Source organism: Papaver somniferum, chromosome 6 (assembly GCF_003573695.1).
Source record: "Papaver somniferum cultivar HN1 chromosome 6, ASM357369v1, whole genome shotgun sequence".
NCBI lineage: Eukaryota > Viridiplantae > Streptophyta > Magnoliopsida > Ranunculales > Papaveraceae > Papaver > Papaver somniferum.
In genome coordinates, this window is record NC_039363.1 from 14,306,306 (window position 1) to 14,327,450 (window position 21,145).

At 38.5% G+C, this 21,145-nt stretch overlaps 2 protein-coding genes across 5 annotated transcripts; one reads left to right on the forward strand and one right to left on the reverse strand.

Annotated features, from left to right (window-relative positions):
• The first annotated feature begins 2,090 nt into the window (after positions 1-2,090).
• Positions 2,091-6,806, forward strand: LOC113286989 (copper-transporting ATPase HMA4-like). Of its 3 annotated transcripts, none has more exons than XM_026535647.1 (9): positions 2,091-2,265; positions 2,579-2,867; positions 3,156-3,898; positions 4,003-4,474; positions 4,565-4,732; positions 4,972-5,226; positions 5,396-5,518; positions 5,607-6,092; positions 6,196-6,806. In XM_026535647.1, the coding sequence occupies exons 2-9, from the start codon at positions 2,607-2,609 to the stop codon at positions 6,616-6,618; spliced, it is 2,931 nt and encodes a 976-aa protein (XP_026391432.1). In that variant the 5' UTR covers positions 2,091-2,265; positions 2,579-2,606; the 3' UTR covers positions 6,619-6,806. The 3 variants fall into 3 exon arrangements, with proteins under 3 accessions (XP_026391432.1, XP_026391431.1, XP_026391433.1); XM_026535646.1 differs by having other exon boundaries at positions 2,597-2,867; XM_026535648.1 differs by having other exon boundaries at positions 2,597-2,867; positions 6,224-6,387.
• Positions 6,807-7,206: 400 nt separating this feature from the next.
• Positions 7,207-12,932, reverse strand: LOC113286990 (elongator complex protein 1-like). Of its 2 annotated transcripts, none has more exons than XM_026535650.1 (5): positions 12,595-12,932; positions 12,193-12,504; positions 8,978-12,078; positions 7,836-7,940; positions 7,207-7,696 (listed from the first exon to the last, which is right to left on the reverse strand). In XM_026535650.1, the coding sequence occupies exons 1-5, from the start codon at positions 12,751-12,753 to the stop codon at positions 7,381-7,383; spliced, it is 3,993 nt and encodes a 1,330-aa protein (XP_026391435.1). In that variant the 5' UTR covers positions 12,754-12,932; the 3' UTR covers positions 7,207-7,380. The 2 variants fall into 2 exon arrangements, with proteins under 2 accessions (XP_026391435.1, XP_026391434.1); XM_026535649.1 differs by having other exon boundaries at positions 12,193-12,516.
• Between the last annotated feature and the right edge of the window lie 8,213 nt (positions 12,933-21,145).

A 21,145-nucleotide genomic window follows, 5' to 3' on the forward strand; every position in this document is an offset into this window, starting at 1 on the left:
GTGAGTAAAATAGAATGGTTCAGTCTTTACATACCTGATACAGAAGTTTTTCAAGTGTCTTCGACGATCTTCAGTCTACAAGGGTGATCTCTGAAACTCAACTATAATTCCAACCGAGTCCGAGACTTGACTTAGTAGACTAGAAATCAAGATATAATTTTGATCATCTAACATCGACAAAAAGTTTAAGATAGCAACGCTTGTGGGTTCAACCAAGCAATACTCTAACAAACTCTTTGACTTCGACATGTTTTTTTGGATCTCACGGATAACCTTAGTGTCATTATTTGAGCTGGCATTAACTTATGGGTGTGGTGGGGATGGTGTTAGCACATTGTGACTTATGTCTTTCACGAGTGTGATAGTGTATAAGTGATAGTTTTTTCTGTTGTCCTATTGTGTCCTTCTATATATGCGCAGTCTACTCTATGTTGTGGGGTAACTATGTTGATTGAATCGCATTGTAGTTCTTTCTCATTTTGTATAAATAAGAACTCCATGTTGTATAGATAAGAACTCCTCTCTCTTTGATCTTCATTACATGAGGTGAGAGTCTTGTCCACCAACTTGGAACTCTTGACAAAAGTAAAGTAAGGAAGGATCCATTCACACTTTAATTCTCACACCATCTCACATTTTAGGATCATATTTTGTGAATAAAAACAAATGGTAACGAATTTGAAGCTAATTTTTTTGGGATATGGTCCTCTTATAAAGCTTTCATACCTACCGAAAATGAGCGCATTCCGAATCGTATAACATCATCATCTACCGATCTTAATTTCATTGGTCCAAAAATACGTTGTTTTTCAACGACTTATTTTCAAAATAATAGATGGTGATGATATACTTTTCGGAATGTACTTATTTTTGTTGAGAACATGAAACTTTGTAAGAGGAACATATCTCCAAAACATTGGCTTCAAATTCGTAACCGTTTAGTTTTCATTCAAAAATTTAAGTTTGAGAATAATAGTGTAAAGAGATCCTCTTTCATTAGCTTGAAGCAGATTGTTTTTACTTTTAACTTCTAGATTTTTTTTTTTTACTTTTTGTTGAAGCAGCACCGCTTCGGCTCCTCAAATCTCTATACCACTTCTGCTCCTCAAATATATACACCCTATTTGTAAAGCCGGTAAGGTCCATGGCTAATCGTGCACAGTCTTATCTCCGTAGTTGTTAGAGTTGACGAGCATCCAACTCAAAACCAATTGGCAATGAGCGGAGAGCCTCTTCCATATTATATTTAGGCCGTGTTTGATAACAAAGAAAGGAAATAATTTCATGGAATCAGTTCCCTGGAGGAGGTAAAGAAAGACTTTCCATGGAATTCCAAGGAATTGAGTTTAAAACATACTTTAAGATACATTTTTTTTCACAATTCCACCGAAACAGATTTTTGACCAAACGACGAAAAAACACGTTATTTTCATGAAAAGATGACATGGAATTAACTCCTATCAAACGTAGCGTTGAGCAAATTTTGCAGAAACAATGTGGGACTACTGTCCTTTTTCACAGTAGTCCCAACCATGATCCATCTCTGTTATGGTCTCTCCTCTTTCTGTGAAACTCGTGGTATTCGAGGCACAAAGAAAGCACATACACGGGTGCGGGTCGAAAAGATACATAGTGGGAGACTTTTAGAAAAGGAGTGGTCCACCACTATCCAGTGGTCAGTACCAGAAGAAATGGTACCCCCAAGAAAATGTCAGCCTTTTTCTTCCCCGTTGTGCTGCTGCTATATGTGCCGTCATACCAACACCACAAATATTCCGAGATACTAATAAGTTAATAGTGTTTTTAGCTTCCTTTGAAGTATTCCGTGATTAGATGCTGAGATACAAGCCAAATATTTATGATTGACTGTATAAACTATGCATTAATTTTGCCGCTAAAGAATTTAAATTAGAATTGTATGTCCGGTGAATGTCATTTTCTGTCGACATTCCCCCCTTCTAAGGTCAAATTTTTAATGTTTTAATTCTAAACCGTCGGATTAGCATCTAATCGTACGAGGTTTGGCTCTTTCCAAAAACAAGCATAAATACATGCCGTTTTCAATTTTTCAAAAGTTTTAAGAGGAAAAAGAATTGGTACAAATTTTTGCCATCCAGTTTTGAGAGGATTCATCAAAAACTTAGTTTTAGTAGTTTTCGGTGTGGAGCCGTCGGTGCGATTCCGGTGGTTTTCTTAAGTGCGTCTCTTCGATTACCTTATCTTTTTATTCGCCGGTTTATCTTTTTCCCCGGCGGCAAAAACCAGGTATGTTTTTTTTTTTTTTCTAATTTTAGCAGAATCGGTTGGTGTTATATGAACGATAATCTCACCGGAACTGAGTTTGTTTATTGTTAATCGTCGTCTTCTTTTTTTCTTATTGCTAATGGACAATGGTTGACATTTACTTAGTAAGATCCGACGGCCCTAACGCCTTATAATAGGTTGTCAAATTCCTGTTCATATTTAGCAATTTAGTGCTGCTTTTGAGCTGTTATGATTTTCGCAGCATCTACCTCGGTTTGATTCTCGAAGCCAGCATAAATTTGTGGGTGAATTGCGTTTTTATAAGTGATAGCAGGTTTGGTGTGTGTTTCAGGTACAAGGAAATGGAGACGAATGGTAAAGATGACCGCCTTAAGGCGCCGCTTCTGCCACCGTCAGACAGCGTTTCAATTACGGTGTACCCGACATCTCCAGGGAAAATAATGAAAACAAGGACGACTATGTTTAGAATCGGGAATGTCAAGTGTTCTTCATGTGTCACATCTATAGAGTCGGCATTAGGGAAGGTTACGGGAATTGAGAGTGTCACTGTGTCTGCGCTACACGGCCAAGCAGTTATTAAATATGTGCCGGAGCTCATCAATGTAAGTTCAATTTTAAATTGTTCAGTTTAATGTTTGTAGACAAGCTATTTGACTGTTAGCATCGACTTTAGGCAGCAATATGTGAATGCATTTTTTATGTGCAGGCATTGCCAAGAAGTACTACTTATAACCTTATGCATTAAATTTCTATGGCCTTTACAGTTAAAATGTGGAATCTGTAATTTCAGGAGAAAATTTATTTTCTGCATTTTGTCAAATTATCTATATTGCTCGGGTTGCTAAGCGTGCAGCCTTACAATCAAAATTCAATTTGTGTTTTTGATTCAGCTTAAAGCAATTAGAGAAGCCATCGAGGACCTAGGCTTCCTAGTTTTTGAGTTCCCTGAAGATATAGCCGTAGTTCGCCTTAGAATTAAGGGGATGTCATGCACTAGCTGTACGAATTCTATTGAAAGTGCTCTTCTAATGGTTGAGGGGGTAAAGACAGCGGTTGTGGGGTTATCCCTTGAAGAAGCAAAGATTCACTTTGATCCTACACTAACTGACTCAGAAGAACTAATCCAAGCAATTGAAGATGCTGGCTTTGAAGCAGAACTCATGAGCAATGTGAATGATGGCAACAAAGTACATTTAAAACTTGAAGGGATCAGTGGCGATGAAGATTTCACTATTATTCGGTCCTCCCTTGAGTCGGTGCGAGGAGTGAACCAGGTTGAGATGGACAAGGAGTCTAATAAGGTAATTATTGTATACGACTCGGATTTCACTGGTCCAAGGTCTCTCATAAAATGCATCCAAGAAGCTGGAAAACCCCATGAATCCTATCATGCCAGCTTGTATGTTCCTCCGAGTGGAAGAGAAGCAGAGCGCCAGCATGAGATTCTGGGTTACAGGAACCTTTTTCTCTGGAGCTTCCTGTTCTCAGCTCCTGTGTTCATTTTCTCCATGGTGCTTCCTATGTTTCCTCCTTATGGCGACTGGTTACATCACATGGTTTACAACATGCTCACAGTCGGAATGCTTCTAAGATGGATTCTTTGCACTCCAGTGCAGCTCATCATTGGAAGCAGGTAATAATGAATTACTAGTTATAGTTTATACGTTTTCTTATACGTTCATCACTTTAGTATTTCTTTCTGTATTGTCAGAAAAAGTGATACGATTGTGATTCCAGGTTTTACGTTGGATCATACTATGCTTTGAAACGAGGATCTGCTAATATGGATGTTCTGGTTGCACTGGGCACGAGTGCTGCATATTTTTATTCTCTATATGTTTTAATAAAAGCATCAACGTCAGAATCATTCGAAGGAATGGATTTCTTCGAGACAAGTGCAATGTTGATCACTTTTATTCTCTTAGGAAAATATTTGGAGGTGTTGGCTAAGGGGAAGACATCTGATGCATTAGCTAAGCTAACCAAGCTTGCTCCTGATACAGCTTGGCTGCTAACTTTTGACGGGGATGAAAATATTATCTCAGAGGATGAGATAAGCACATCACTGATACAAAAACATGATGTGATTAAGATTGTTCCTGGGGCAAAAGTTCCAATTGATGGGGTTGTTACAAAGGGTCAGAGCCATGTAAATGAGAGCATGCTCACCGGGGAAGCAAGGCCAGTGGCTAAAAAGCCTGGAGACAAGGTTCACTTTCTTCTTATTCTTTCTGTTTCTTGAACTATCTGCATCTTGAATCACAAATTTATCTGACATTTAAAAAAACAACGTTAACAGGTTATTGGTGGAACTGTGAATGAAAACGGATGCGTGCTAGTTAAGGTCACTCATGTTGGATCGGAGACTGCATTGTCCCAGATAGTTCAACTAGTGGAAGTTGCTCAGCTTGCTAAAGCACCGGTTCAGAAACTGGCAGATCAAATTTCCCGGGTCTTTGTTCCTGTGGTAAGTTTGTTAGTTTGTGGTCAGTGGTATCTAATGGAACTCAATTACTTTGTATGTTCTTTAGGCTTCTACCAATAAGGTAAATCCAAATGGTGAAACCTCTTTAAGTCTTACCACTGAAGCTCTTATGTTTCCAAGAGATAATAGAGGAAATTTATTCTTATTAAGCATGAATTTGTAATGAAGTTGCCTTAATCTCCAATATTTGCATCAATTGATGTTTTCCATGCTGTTTACAGGTCGTTGTGGCAGCCATTCTTACATTTTTGGCCTGGTTCATACCCGGACAAGCAGCTATGTACCCTAAAGATTGGATTCCAAAAGCCATGAACAGCTTTGAGCTGGCGCTGCAATTTGGCATATCAGTTTTGGTTGTTGCTTGTCCATGTGCTCTAGGACTAGCAACCCCTACAGCCGTCATGGTTGCTACTGGGAAAGGTGCTTCTCAAGGCGTTCTTATCAAGGGTGGAAGTGCGCTTGAAAAGGCACACAAGGTAATAATGCTCCTATGTGTTTCATCTTTTCCTTAAGTCCTGTTATCGTACTCGGAATAGAGCCTAAAATCTCAAGATTTTCGGTAGAATTGTGTCTTCCTTCCGTACCAAACAGATTTACTCTGTATGAGATGCTTAACCACTTCTGTTCTATCCTGAAATCTGCTAGGTGAAAACTGTTGTATTCGATAAAACCGGTACTCTGACGGAGGGAAAACCTGTAGTTGTTAGCATGAAGGTTTTCTCCCCCATGCCAGTCCAAGAGTTCTGTGACATAGCTGAAGCAGTAGAGGTACATAAATATTAAATTCCTGGTAATATTAAATTCCAGTGTTGTTTATTTACATTATGAAGTTAGAGAGAAATTTTATACTTGGCAGGCGAACAGTGAGCATCCGATAGCTAAGGCTGTCGTACAACATGCTAAGAAGCTGCGCCAGATGAATTCATCCAACCTAGGACATATAGCAGAAGTGCAGGACTTTGAGGTACACCCAGGGTTTGGGATCAGCGGGAAAGTTAGTAAAAACGTGGTCTTGGTTGGTAATAAGAGGCTAATGGTGGCCCGAAAGGTACCAATCAGCTCTGAAGTTGAGGATTACATGTCAGAGAGTGAGCAGCTTGCGCGTACTTGTGTGTTGGTTGCGATCAATGGGATGGTTTCTGGAGGTTTCGCCGTAACAGATCCTGTAAAACCAGAAGCAGAGAGAGTAATTTCGTTCCTTAAATCAATGAACATTACGAGTATAATGGTGACTGGTGACAATTGGGCTACAGCAAATGCCATAGCCAAGGAAGTTGGAATTACTACGGTGATTGCAGAGACAGATCCCCTTGGAAAAGCTGATAAAATCAAAGATTTGCAGGTAAATATGGAACCCATGTACGGCATACTTCTTTTAACTGCAATAGACTATTGGTTATATGTTCCTTTTGAGTTATGTATGTCTATCTGAACTCGTAATGTAGTTGAAAGGGATGGCTGTCGCAATGGTAGGTGATGGGATCAATGACTCTCCAGCTTTAGCCGCAGCTGATGTTGGCATGGCAATTGGTGCTGGTACTGATGTTGCTATTGAAGCTGCTGACATAGTTCTTATGAAGAGTAACCTGGAAGACGTAGTAACAGCCATTGATCTCTCACGAAAGACACTCGCTAGAATCAGACTCAACTATGTATGGGCACTTGGCTACAATGTACTTGGAATGCCAATTGCTGCCGGAGTATTATTCCCATTCACAGGAATTCGGTTACCACCTTGGGTTGCTGGTGCTGCCATGGCTGCATCATCAATTAGTGTCGTATGTTCTTCTCTTCTACTGCAGTCTTACAAGAAGCCTTTGCATATCGAACGTGCTCGGGAACTTGTAGACTATTCGGAATCAGTCTGAGAGGTAGCTGAGACCCGCCTACATCTCATTCGGATCTCATCTTTCTCTTTTGTTTGCTGTACTTGTTTTTTTTTTTTGTGTTATACCTCACTTTTTAATCTCCTGTTGCATATATTGACTGAGAACCGCAACACAACTGTAAAAATAACTACAGTGCAGGACACTATTAAGGGAGCATTTCCTAGATATATGTTTTGGAGCTTAAAAATGCAACAAAAAAGAATTGCTAATTGAAATTCTAATACTGTCTGTCTAGTAATAGGGATTTTTCTCGACTTTCCCCTTCATTAAATAAAAGAATCAAAACTCACAAGTTTGTAAAGCACGTCCAATTCTATGGATTCACGAGACCGCTCCGATTTGCTGCTACTAGTAGTAGAAGAAGAAAACCTTAAATCTCGATGCCATTACCGCATCAATCACGGTTTATTTCCCAGTTTTCTATCGTTACGATTTTACCCCTAGACACTTTTGTTTTACGATTTTACCCCTAATTGAGGTGTGATGGGGGGTGGAATTGAACAGTTTCTGGCGTCTGTTTCAGGTCCTACAGCGTTTCAAACATCTCCAGAGAAAATGATGACTAAATTTGAACATCAAGAAACAAACTTCTCTGAAGTTTGCAAGATTAAGCTTTCCAGTTATTAAAAGAAAATATAGTCGACCAAAAAAAAAAAAATGTAAACAACCGACAAAAAATCATTTTGGGAAAATAAAAACCCCAAAGATATGGATTACAATGGTGAAAGTGTTCGAAAACTTTTAAGGGGGAAGCAATACTTTAGACCGCCATGAGATCGTGTCAGATATAGGCAATTCACCTCGTACTTTGTGTATGTAATTTTCTAGTGTATGGGTTTTCTCATCCATGTTGTCATTGGACATTGTATCTTCAGCAAGTTTGACTGCTGCCATTTGAGATACTTGAAAAGTATCTCCTGCACGCTGCAGCTTTCGAGCTGTATCTTCTTCGCCCACCGTCAATAGGCTAACTATCAAAGATTTAAGCTCGTGCTGGCCACCAGTGGTTAATGCCATGCTCTTTATGTGATCCACTAGGGCTAACTCCTCCCCTGGGCTGCCATAGTCGAGAGATGATGCCATGAATAAGATGAAATTTCTTATCGAATGGAATAACATCATCATTATCTATAAACAGATACCGTCCCTAACGAAATTAAGACATCAAGACAGGAATAATAAACATCATATCATACCTGCCAGCACGTATTGTTCCTCCCCTGTGCTTCTGGCGCCTCGTATCTCTTTTCCTGCTTGTTGCATTTGAACTTACAGAAGCACTAGAGCCCTTCCTTGTGCTCCTAAGGAGGTAAGAGAATAGTTGATTATAATCACGTAAATAATAACAACCAGAGCTATGAATTTCGCTACAATAGGTGTTAATTCTAGGAAAGAATGAAAGCATGCCGGAAGCAATATAGCAAATCGTCACACAAAACCACAAAGATGGTACAAAATCGCAGGTTATTCCAAGAGAGACCTGTGAAACCCAGGAGATTTGTGCTTGCGATGCCAAATGAGACACTAGAAGAAGCTCTAGAAAACATAACCTTGCTAGAGTTTGAAGTTTACAATTATTCTGCATTGAAACTAAAACCAACAGAAAACAAAATAATGATAGCATATATATTCAATAAAAACTAAAGAGGTCCATGTATGGGTGACAACACAATCTTCATAAAACCACGCAAGTAGGAATTACACTCTCAGCAATAGGTAGGATCAAATGAATAATCCTTCGGGGTGAATGAACCACATATGGTGAGCCAACAAAAGCACCCAAAAAGATTGAGTTTCAAGAAAGCAGGGCTATAATTTGTTATTAACCTGTCAGGACAGAAAGGGCGAAGAAAAGATACATCCAAATGAAGAAAGTCGTTGCTTGAAATATTGGCAGCACATTTAAGAAAAGTATACGGAAAACCAAATGGATACAGAACAAGATTCAGAACAACAAAATCTTTATTGTTGCTAGCATATTTCCCTTGTGGGGACCTACCAGGCACTATGTCTCACGCAATCAATTGATTCACCTCTTAAACTATATTTACACTACTGCACACGGCGTTCAGCTGTATCTGGATACCCGATGGCAGTCATACAGTAGTCGCAGGACCCCGAAGTCATTCATATGCTTATAACTAGTCTCTTAATAGCAACACAACTGAGATACATAAGGGTAAAATTGCACAATATCTATTTAAACAAAAGACTCGTAATTACTTCCAACAATTTGATGCTTTGCTACAAAAAATGGAAAATTCTTCCTCTAAAGCAAGATCTAATATTTGAGGCCAAATCAGAGGTAAAACAAAAGAGATTGAGAAAAGAATCATACCCTTTTGTATAAGCACTCATCCCACTGAAATTACTGCTAGTCTCGGAAGCAGCATCATCGTCAATATCATCTATTGTCTTATCTGCCAATTGAAGTTGAGCTGCAAGGACTAACCTCCTTTGTCGAACAGCTAAGTAGCGAATTAAGTACTTCCCCACTTTCTCCAATCCTTCTTCATATTCGACTACCAAAGTGTTGGCACATTCATCAGCTGCACTCTTGACTTGTGAAATCAGATCGTCCCTTCTATGCATAAACCCAACCCTGAGAGCCTCCTCCCATTCACGTGCAGTAACAAAATACCCTACTGAGCTGACAACATCATTACAGTATTCCAAAGCAACTTTGGCAGCCTCCGCTGGCTTTCCTAGTTCTTCAAGTTCCTCACAAAGCTCAGTCGCCAGTTTTGTTACCTCAATTTCTCCCAGGTTGAGACGACCAGCCACAGTAAGCACTCCTTTCCAATTACCACAACCTCGGTATGCCTTCAAAGCTTTTTCTAAAGAAGGACAACACAGATAAATTGCAGCCGCGTCCTCAAAGAATTTTTCGTCATTAAGGTGATCTCCCCAGGCCTCAAGGACCTGGCTTCTCTTTGGACTTTGGGCAAACAGTTTAAGTCCCAGTGGGAAAAGTTGAGGATTACTCTTCATTAGGTTCATGCTATCTTCATAGAAAGCATCACCAGCTGAAACTATATGTTTAAGAGCATTCTCATACCTACGCAGTTTAAGATCAATTGTATATTGCATGATTGCTGGTTGCATACGCTCTAGTTCCTGGAGAAATGGAAGAAACTCCTTTGGATCCCTTTGAGAATTCAACGCCACAATGGCTGTAAGGTGCAGATCATAAAGACCTAAAGCAGCTTCATAAACAGCCTCAGCATCTGATAACCACAAGAGATGCTTGAGAGCTTCTTCAGCAGAAGGGTAACTTTTGCGACGAGGATCGTCAAGCCCCGAAAGTTCCATTTCACGAATAACCTTTATCCTCTTTAGGGCTTCTTCGAGAAGAGCAGGTTCACTGCGAGATAAAGTAGTTAATATGCAAAGTTCCCTAGCAGGACTCTCTGGTACATGCTCCTCAAGAGCATTCCTTACAGCAAGCAAGACGGAAGAAACTTTGTCTTTCGCATCAAAGGCACTCTGCTCGGTAACAGGAGTATCGTTTGTGCCCTTGGGATGAGGTTGGGATAGACTGTCTTTGTACAGTGTCTCCATAACATTTTCATTCTTTATGGAACAGATGAAATCAGTGATGTGGCTCAAGTTATCTACCTGCTGTACAAATTCTTTAGCTGATTGGAGGAATGCTTTCCAACCACAGTAGTCAACAATTACATTGAAATCAATCCGATGCCTTCTCACTAATAAAAGAGCATCTTTGAAACGTCTTTGGACCAAAGCATTAACAATCGACTCCAGGACCAGTTTTCTTGGATAAATGCATTCTAAATTTCCACGAATGGTTTGTATAATGAGAGCAGCCTCATCACCATGTAGAGCCCCAACCAATTTCGCACCTCTTTCCCATATATTTATGGAGTTTTTCTTTTCTTCTTTCCTTTTGCTTACAACGCGGATAAAATTTTCATATTTAACATCTGCATCTCCATGCAATACGTCATCCATGTTAATAACGAAGAGCAAATCTTGGACGGTGGTAAGAACCAAATGTGTTATCAGCTGGTCGGTGGAGTTTGAGTAAAACGAGAAGCTGCTACAATTGTTACACAACACTTTCCCGCTAATATGCAGCCTGCAATTACTATCTAGCCCAAACAGCAAAGATTTCAAGACCCCACTGTCAAGAACTGGAACCACATTCATCCAAGGGCACGAAGATGAGAACCCAACATTACGATCAAGCTTCTGTTGATGCTGACCCAACTGTCCCCTGCTGACACCCATCTTGGAAGCGTACTCAATAACTGCGCCCCCATCGAGTTGAATCAAAGCAGAGCCTGGTTTAGCAGGGTTTGGGGCAATTCCAATTACTGAACCTTCAGGAGAGATTTGATTAACAACCTTGGCATTCCAACCCGAAGAGGACACCATATCAGGTGCACGATTCTCTGAACACACGAGTTCAATCTCTTGCAAACTACATGTCAGAGAATGGTTGACTCCCTGGGGATGAAGATGCCCATTTTCACCGGATGAAACTGCCAACTGGTCACGAGCAGGCCCGTGATAAGAAACACCAAGGAGAATATTTGAATCCAACCAAACGAGATGTCTCAAGGACTGAAATGCGGCTTCAGAACTGGAAGCCTCGACACTGAATTCTTTGCCTTCCAACTCTTCCCAAGTATCAGAACTAGGAAGCTCCACAACACAAAAACTTCCATCAGATAAACATGCAGCCAAAAGATTCCTTGAGTTTTTTGAAAAGTAAGCCATACTGCAAACAGGGCTCTGGAATTTCAGGCTGAATAAACACATGGGTGGTGGTATTAGAGATAAAGCAAGCGGCGACACTAATATCTTGGAGTTATCAATGACAAAGGCTGTAGAGTCTTCCATGACCGATGTCACCCAAACAAAGTTATAGGCCGTGATCTTGCCACCAGTTGTCCAACAAATCAAAGAGAACGGTTTGGTTGGATCCCATATAATCTTCACTTTATCATCCTTCAAGTATCTCATTTCCTGTTTCAAGTACCAGTGGTTGTTGCTAAAAGACCACACCTTCACACAATCATATGCTTCACATCTGAAAACAGTTGCCAGAAGATCAGAGTTGCAATTCCACTTCAGGCTTTCCACTGATCCATCTAATCGGTCCTCAATACTAAAAGAATTTCTTTCTAACCCATTCCTCTCATAGAAAACAATCAACGGACACTTATTCTCAACCTTTCTATCACGTGCAGTAGCCACTTTTGCCCCACTAGGCATCCAATCCAACGCTCCTCCCATAAAAGCCTTAGTTTCAGATGTAGCCTCCAACACCCCGGAATCCCGTTCCCATATCTTAAGCTTCTTGTGCAATGAAGAAGACGAATTCGTTCCATTCAGAGTAGCAAAATATCTCCCATCACCTCGCCAAGATACAGGATTCTCAAACTGCTGACCAGAACCACCATTAAGTTCACCCTGTAACCTTAGACAGAAACCAATATCAGTACTGCAGCAACATTAGATAGTCCATCGCAAATTAAACAAATAAAGCAAGAATAACGAGCACGCGATATGTTAGCGTTTACTTACGTCGATGTCGGCATCATCGGGAAGATCATCAAGAGTAGTCTCATACAAAACATCCCAATCATGAGTCATAACCAAAATCTGTCCGAAACCAGTAATAACAGCAAGAAGTGCACCATCCGGACTAGGAGCAATAGTTTTAACACCACCATCAACTTGACCAACAACCTCAGTAACATGGTTATCTTCAACATGTAACAACAAATCACCATTTGAAGTCCCTAATACAAGTGCTTCTTTCTCCATAAGATAATCAAGTGCTGTTATAGTATCCCCTGATTCTAATTCAATGTGTTCAATTTCAGCTACTGATGTCTTTTGCCATTCCTACGTTATTTAGGGTTCAGGGTTTATCAAAAACAAAATTAACAAAATTAATCAAAAATAAAGTGAAATTATTATTACCTGAGTAGAGGGAATCTGAGAAATGTAAACAATGTTTTCAGAAGAAGCAAAGAAGAGACGGTTTCTCTCGATATCGAATGCGGAGTGTGTGAGCACTTCATCTTTAGATTGTAACTGGATTTGAGATGTGATTTCTGAATATAATTTTAAGTTCTTCATCACGATTACGGGTGATTCGTAAACCCTAGATTCTGCTCGTTTGATTATAGAACTGCTCAGATGGAGGAGGAGGAAGAAAAAGAAAGAGTGTGGTTTTCGATTGTGAATGAACTTCTCTGTTTGGGTTTAACTGGTTTGCTCCTTTAGGGTTATGGAGAATTAGAAGTACACCCCTGATGTTATTCTTTCGAAATTTGGGGCCTTCCCCGTAGATTTTTCTTTTTGGGTGTGGCATAAATTACACGACCGCGGCTTTGTCATATCTGTGGATGTGGATAGGCTTAGTTGGCCCTGCTTCCTGGTGCAGACTCGTCCCACTGGACCCGCCCCTGAGCTGGTTCTTCCATAGCTTATCCCCCGCAGGGCAGTGCCAGGTATTGAGATGAGCCCGTGTTTTAGGGCATACATAAAAATTGTGAGGCCATACAAATTTATTTTCCTAACTAGGGTATGTTTATAAGGGATGTTTAATGGGTGTGCAATGACTATATACCCTTAAACGGCCCTTATCCTTAATTTAAAGACCAAAAATCAAAATCGGTTTTAAATTTAAACATCTTCTCTACTTGATCTCCTCTCGCTAAACCATCGACAAAACATTTGATCATGAAAATTTGATCGCCGATTGGTGAAAATTTGATCGCCGATCAAACACAACTACAAAAATAACTCGCACAAAGTAACCTGTAGTTGGTGGTCATTCTAAATCTTCTTTTAATCCGCCAATTGAAGGACACGAAGAAGTTGAAGGATCGGACGCAAAAATTCGATAAAATGAAAAACCAACTCCTAATATAATGATTAGAATGTATTTTCTATAAAACCTCTCTTATTTTATTGTTTTTGATTGATAGAATATGATTAATTCAGAAAAAACTAGAGCTTTTTGTGGTTACAGAATGAACTTCGGCTGATTAGCGAGATGAATTATTAGCCGAACTGTTTATTATTCTTCGTTCTGAAAGTATTTATGAACATCTCGGATTATAATTCATTTCTAAACGATAGACGAATTTCCCAGGTGGTTAACACAATGTCAGGTTCGGCTAATAACTTCCCAACTTTTCCCTGCCGAACCTAAGAAATGAAACTTACCCCTGGTGGTTGTCAGGTTCGGCTAACCCGATTAGATCACTTTCAAGCCGAACATATCTCTGTAAACACTTCAAAAATATCGATTTGTAGGCCTTAGGTTCGTCTGCCTCGTGTTGATGAGTTATCAGCCGAACCTCCCTCTGTAGACACAAATCAAGATCTTGTTTTGGTCATAACTTCTTCGTTCGATGTGGGAATGACTTCATTCTTTTTGCGTTGTTTTCGTATTTTCATTCTCTTTAATATGAAGATAAAATCTCATTGATTTTAACAAGTTGAATTTTGACCTTGGTATTCTCCATTAGTAGACTTCACTTTCTTGACATTTTTATAGTCATCTCAACTTTTTTTAGTTGATTAATCCTAAGAAAGGATGCACAATAGAAAATATACGTAATAAAAAGTCGGACCCCTAAATATCTATGAACTTAAGTATTTTTTTGTAAAATCAGAAACATGTTCGGCTAATATTATTTTTTTTACATGAGCCGAACTTGGAAAGATATATGGTTCGGCTGATATGATATTTAGAGTAAAAACCGAACCTTTAACTTCAATTTTTTTCAAAACTCTTAGGAGAAGGTTCGGCTTATAATGAAAATCTCGTATTAGCAGAACATTTAACTAGTAGGTAGGTCGGAAGTTACAAAATATAAGTTCGGCCAATAACTATTCTATTTCGAGTAAGACGAAATGTTCATCTTCTATAGTATACCAGTTAGGTTCGGATGACAATTTCAAGCCGAACCTATTTCTGGTTCGTCAAACTTGATGGAAAAAAAAAATCAAAATTTTGATGATTCCAACCGCTAAAATTGAAATTAAACATAATCTAGAAGTATACTTGTGTAATGTTAGCATTGGGTTCCTCATCGATGTATTCATCTTCTAGATTTGGCTCATAAAAATCATCACTATGAGTTTGAGTTTAGTAAAATCATTCTCATAATCTTGAAAATCAGCCACCTCCGAGTCATTGTTGTAGTTGATGTAAAATTTCTTAGCTTTTTACTTGAATCGAAATGTTTTTTCTCCAGTTTCTTTTCTCCTTCTCAAAAAAAAAAACTAACTTTTTTTTCTTACCCCAAATTTATCAACACAAATTTAATAACTTATTATACTTAATCACTAACCAAGATTTAATATAACTAATCATTAGTATTAACAATAATACTAAAAGAGTAGTTTTTCCATTACCAAAATATTTGGTTAAGGGGTTTTTGGATTTACTATCTAATGACCCTATTTTGGCATTACCTTGATATGCTCTAAAATAGGGTTCTTTGAGATTATCAAATTAAGGATGTGAAATTTTTCCTTCCATAATGAGATAATATGGGCTTGGAAGGCCATTTTGTAGTGACCTAGGGGTGAGCATTTCGCCTATAATCCGCGGATTTAGTCGGGACCAATCGTTCTTTTACGGATGGATGTCCGGACCGTTCGTTAATGGGTTGGATGCGTATGGAATTTTTGAAATCCAACGGACTACGGATCTGGTCTGGATGCAATCTTGAAAATTCGATGGACATCGATATCCGTCAAATTAAAGGTATTTATATTGTTATACAAAATATTATGGATTATTTAGAAATTCTCAAGATGTTTGTTTGGGGTGTTGTACACGGCATTTTTATATTTGTATATATAGGATATATAGATTTCATAAAGAGTCATTTGTGTTGCCTTTACTTTCTTTATGATAAATTTTAACTAAAAATAATCCAGTGAATTACCCGTATCCAATCCGTCCATCCGTGCATCCACTAGATGCAAATCCGTTGGATGTTGGATTGGATGCAGATGCTAAATTAAATCCGTTATGCTGGATTGGATGTGGATGAGGTACCGGCCGGTGCTCACCCCTATTTTGCACAAAAAAGAAAAATTATAATATTGGGCTTGAAGGTGTGCATTTTCTGTAAGATGGCTCCGCCCCCGACCAGAAACCTTTATTGATCCCGCTTTTGAGCTTTTCAGCTTCAGTTATGTTTTAGTATCTTGTCGTGAAGCATTTCGCTCCATCAAATGCAGATTCATCGGTTTGAAATACACATACATCCGATGAAGAATAAGTATCATTTATTACCAAACGGTTGGATGCTCTAACAAACCTGCTGAAAGTAAAAATTCGAACAGTTTGATTAGCATTTTTCCTTTTAGGAGAAATTTTGGGATTTCTTGTATAAAACATATCAAGCTTAAGAGTACCGCTAAGACGAGAGACTTTAGTTTGAACCAATGTCTCGACAATGATACTGAGTATACAATACCTACTTTACTGAAACTCCAGAAAAACGGGATCCATGGACCCTCTAATAAGGACTATAGTAGGGATGCATAACGGGTAGGATGGGTAGGATATGGCCTATACCTGTCACCCTACCCGTTTATTGGCGGTTAAGAAAAATTTTACCCGTCACCCTACCCGCCATTAAACGGTAAGATCCTATCCAATCCATTTTCTGGCGGGTCGGGTAGGGTAGGGTGGCGGGTATAACCGTTTTTTTGCAAATCCAATGACTGTTTGCCTCATCTCTTTCATTAACCAACTGCAGTGGTTTATGGAGTTCCTCTTCATTTTCTTTCTCAGATGGAATAGCTTTCTTCTCTCTTTCATTAACTATCTGCAGTAGTTTACGGTAGACGATTTACTCTTCATTTTCTTCCTCAAATGGAGTAGCACTTGAAGAACCTGTTCTCATGTAGAAATGAGTGTCGTCCTCTTCCTCTTCATTTCTAGCGGAGCCGGAGTTTATGTCTTGAAGAACATTCCATTGGGATGTATATTGTTTCAATTGACGCACATTGCTCTCTGAGACTCTCTGACTTTCAACTTTCTTATCATGTTTAGAAGCCAGTTTCGGCTTATCAATATGCAAGGATTCAAACAGCGAGACCAAATTACCGTTCTGAGTACGGTCAAGTTAAAACCAAAAATGATGTTCAGTGTAGGAGATTGATATCACATTTAGTCATATTACCGGTCTGAGTACGGTCAAGTTCAAACCAAAAATTGTCGGATTCTTCAAAATATCTCTCATACGATCCCTCGAAAACAATTGAATCAAATTAGGGTACGGAAAATCAAATTGAAAAACACTAATTAATCAAAAGGTATTAAAATTAACCCTAGCAAGATTCAAGATATACCTGTGAGCTTCAGAATATTTATAGTCTTCAGGGCGACCGTTCTTGAACAATTAATCGAAAGACATCCTAAAATACGGAGTAATTTCGAGCTTAAATAGACGGGTAGGCGGGTAAGGTATGATAATTTCGAGCTTTACCCGTCATCCCACCCATCTAACGGCGGTTAAGAAAATCTTTACCCGTTACCCTACCCGCCAAATAATGGGTAGGATAGGATACGGTTAAAACAGTGGCAGGTAGGGTAGGATTGGCGGATATGGGTAGGGTATGTGCACCCTTAGATTATAGTACTATGGTCTTCCCCCTCAAACACCTTGGTTAGGTGTGTGATGTTATCTTAAAAGGTGACACCATGCAAGGAAATTCCTCTCCATTTTAGTATCCATGTGGAGCTCCGTTGATTTTGTGTATAAGATTGATCTATATGTCTTGGTAGAGCCAAACCCATAGCGCGTATCGATACCATAAGCACAGTCAGAAGCAAAAAGGTTGATATATTTTTCTTCTAGGAGTTAATCTAAAATTTCATACCTAGACAAATTTTTTGTGACTTCTGGATATCGAAAAGCTATTTCTAGATGTGTATCCAAACAGGCTATAACACTAAAGTAGTAGTAAAAGCAAATATGATTGATTAGTAACAATGATGTTTTGATGATTTAATGGTCCGTTAAAAGTTTTCAATTTTTTAAAAAATGCATGGTTGGTAGTAAGGGAAAGTAAGGTTTTTCAATGTATTGGAACTGTTAAGGGATAGGTTAAAACACCACCAATAGATACCTCAATGATATGTTAAATAAAATAAATCCTGACATCTTCTTTTTATATGAAACAAAACAAAAATCTCCAAACCTAAGTTGAATTCTTGGTGGCATTGGGGTAACTAATTATTAGTTTCTAGAACCAAATGGACTCACTGGCACTGCTAGAGACCTTACTCTATCTTGGAAATCCAACATTTTCTTAGATATTATGGATTTCTCTAAGAATCATATACGTGCTCAAATCAATCCACAAAGTCTGCTCCGCTCTTCCTAAATAGTAAGATCTTATGGCATGGCTCTCAAGATAAGTTGTTGGTATCCAATGGGACTCGTTAGATGTTTACGAGATATTATGGCAGCCAAATATACTATCAATAGTAAACCTAATTCTTGGAAAATGATTGAACAAAATGCTCATAACTTTAGTTTACCTTGGCTCATCATGGGTGATTTCAACTTGGTTTTACATGAGCGTGAAATTGTTTGCAAATATCCTATTGATACTACTGAAGGTAACATTTTCACTAGTAAAATTGATGATTTCTCTCCATGACCTTGGTTATACAGCTTGTCCCTTCACCTGGACTAAAAGAAGAACTGGTGAGCTACTTACCGAGCGAAGACTTGAAAGGGGTATGTTCGCTGGAAGTTGGCTCACCATGGTCCCAAACCAATTTGCTGGCTATTGGTTCTTACCACAATCCCATTCTTCTTAATACCAATCCTAACTAGAACCTTAGAAAATTCTTTGGCCCCTAGATTGACCATAAGGACTGTAAGGATTCTAAATGTTAGAGCCAAAGGTACTCTGAATTCTCTACTTATATGATTGCTAGAAAACTGAAATATTTCCAAATCAAAGTCAAACTATGGAACAAAGAGGTTTATGGCAACACAAAAACTAATCTTGAAGACTGCAAAACTAAGATGGATCAATAATATCTTTGAAAACTCTAGAGGAGCTTCCATGAAATAATCAAAGGAAAAAAAACACATTTGTATCACAACCAAGAATGTTGGTTGAAAACTAAAAGCAAAGATCAGTCTATTAGACAAGGGGATAAAAACACTAAATTCTTTCATGACTCAACCGGGAAAAGAATTGGATGAAGCAAGATTGATGCTATACAGATGACCAATGTAATTGGAGCACTGAAAAATGCTTTACAAATCATTTTGTGAGAATGGATACTTCTGAATCAATCATTATTAACCTAAATATCATCAACCGCATACCTCCTTTCGTAACCTCTGCTGAGAATAAACACATCATGTCAATACATGACACCTTAAAAATCAAGAATTTGATATTTAGTATGAAATGTAATAAAGCTCTAGGCCCAATCGGTTCCCGCCTAACTTCTTTCAAGTCAACTAGAGCGTTGTTTGGAGAATATACAATGAACATGCTCCAACATTTCTTTAAATCTAGCTTCATCCTAAAAGAAATGAACCCCGTTTTCATTTTCCTCATACCCAAAACTGAATCACCCACAACTCCCTATGCAATACCACCTAAGACCTGTAAATTTCCTATACAATACCTCCTACAGTATCATATATAAACTCATCGAAAAAGACTAAAACCTCTCATCCCCAAACTCATATCCCCCTTTCAACCAACATTCATATATGGTAGAAAAATCTCTAATCACATAGCTACTTCCCATGAAATCATTCAACACATAAATACTAGACATGGTAAAAAGAGTAACAAAGGCCTAACATGAATAAAGATTGATATGGCTAAGGTTTTGATAGAGTGGATCTATCATGAAATAGATGGGATTCAGTAACAAGTGGTGCAACCTCATTCATCAATGTATTTCTTCTACCAACTTGGTTTATCTGGTTAACGGTTCCTATGGAAAATTCTTCAACCCTTTCAGAGGTATCAAAAAAGGGGACCCCCTATCCACCTAATTATTTTTTTCTCTGCATTGAAGATCTCTCTAGATGCCTGATGAATGCTGAACAACTTGGCTTGATTCATGGTACCCAAATTTGTTCTGGTGCTCCATCTATAGGGTTGTCAACATATTTTAGCAAATCTTATTCCAATAGGTTAACTTGTTATCATATTTCTGATATCCTACAAGTTTATGCATTCACTAAGATACGTACAATATCACAGGTAGGACAAGTTTGTATGACAATATTTCCCTTGCAAGGCATGTCCCTGCATAATTGGCAGAGCAAAACCTCTAATACGTAAAAGCAATAACACAATTAGTAGCAGTGGTGTTTTCGTGATTTAATGGTCTGGTAATAAGTTTTCTATTTTTTTGTATGGTTGGTATTAAGGGAAAGTTTAGACATGGTTTTTCATATACAAAACAGTTTAACATGGTTATTTCTAAATTTGAACTCTTTGGTTAATTTCTATATAGTCTCCCCCATTCCTGTATAAATAAGTGAGTCCCCTGCTAAGCGAATAAAATAAAATAATAGATATTCGATTATGGAGAGCACCAGTTATTCAGAGTTGGTTCATAGTCCATAAGAAGATTATGACAAAAGGAAGAAGCAGAGGACAGAATAAGTGGATGATGTTGATGATTTATTTTAGATTTTTCTTCCGAATGAAATAATTCTCGAGTTCCTATCAAGACTTCCAATGAAATCCGTGATGAGATTTAGCAGCATCGGTAAGTACTTATACAACTCAATACATAAAGATATATATTTTCCCAACTCTCACTTGATCAACTACGCTCAAAAACATCCCTTTCTTGTGTTCTATAATATCAATGCCAATTACGGCACAAATGATCAACCAATGCTCTACAAAACTTATTTTACATTAAGGGTGCCGAGAAATCCAGAGTGCTCAGCGTGGTTTCCTCAATTTCGGTAGAACAATTACCGAAAACTGCACATTCCAATCAAGAGATGCATTTGTTGGATATTGCAATGGTTTAATTTGTTTTACGCATACCCAAATTATGATAAGTTACATTGATGTCTGAAACTTTACCACAGAAGAATTACTACGCATCTTACCACCGTTATCAATCATGGAGGTAAGTGTTAGGAAACGTGGGTTTCCTAGTTTAAGTCAAAGAAAAGGCTAAGTTCTAGAACATTCTGGAAAGGCTCCGTCTGGGAAACTTAGCTAGTTTAGGACAACTTCCATATATAAGATGGGTTTCCTAATTGACCATGGTTTCCTTGGGAAGCAAGTTTGTGACTCCTATATAAGGAGGTCTTGGCTAAGTGTTTTAGTCATGCAATTTTTCAATGTAAATCTCGTAGAGGGATTCAACCCACCTATTGAGGTGGTTATGTGAGAGACCTAATGGTGGAAGGAGTACATCATTATGGTGTTTATGGGATACTTGTCGATGTTGGAAGATATGTCGTTATGGAGTATTCGTATG

Bases quoted from the DNA above. Each gene is read 5' to 3' on its own strand.
- LOC113286989 (XM_026535647.1), top strand. From the start codon at position 2,607: ATGGAGACGAATGGTAAAGATGACCGCCTTAAGGCGCCGCTTCTGCCA. The intron at 4,733-4,971 runs GTAAGTTTGTTA...TGCTGTTTACAG, and splicing joins CCCGGGTCTTTGTTCCTGTG to GTCGTTGTGGCAGCCATTCT. The intron at 5,519-5,606 runs GTACATAAATAT...TATACTTGGCAG, and splicing joins ACATAGCTGAAGCAGTAGAG to GCGAACAGTGAGCATCCGAT.
- LOC113286990 (XM_026535649.1), bottom strand. From the start codon at position 12,753: ATGAAGAACTTAAAATTATATTCAGAAATCACATCTCAAATCCAGTTA. The intron at 12,517-12,594 runs GTAATAATAATT...TAAATAACGTAG, and splicing joins CTCAGATTCCCTCTACTCAG to GAATGGCAAAAGACATCAGT. The intron at 12,079-12,192 runs GTAAGTAAACGC...CTAAGGTTACAG, and splicing joins CCGATGATGCCGACATCGAC to GGTGAACTTAATGGTGGTTC.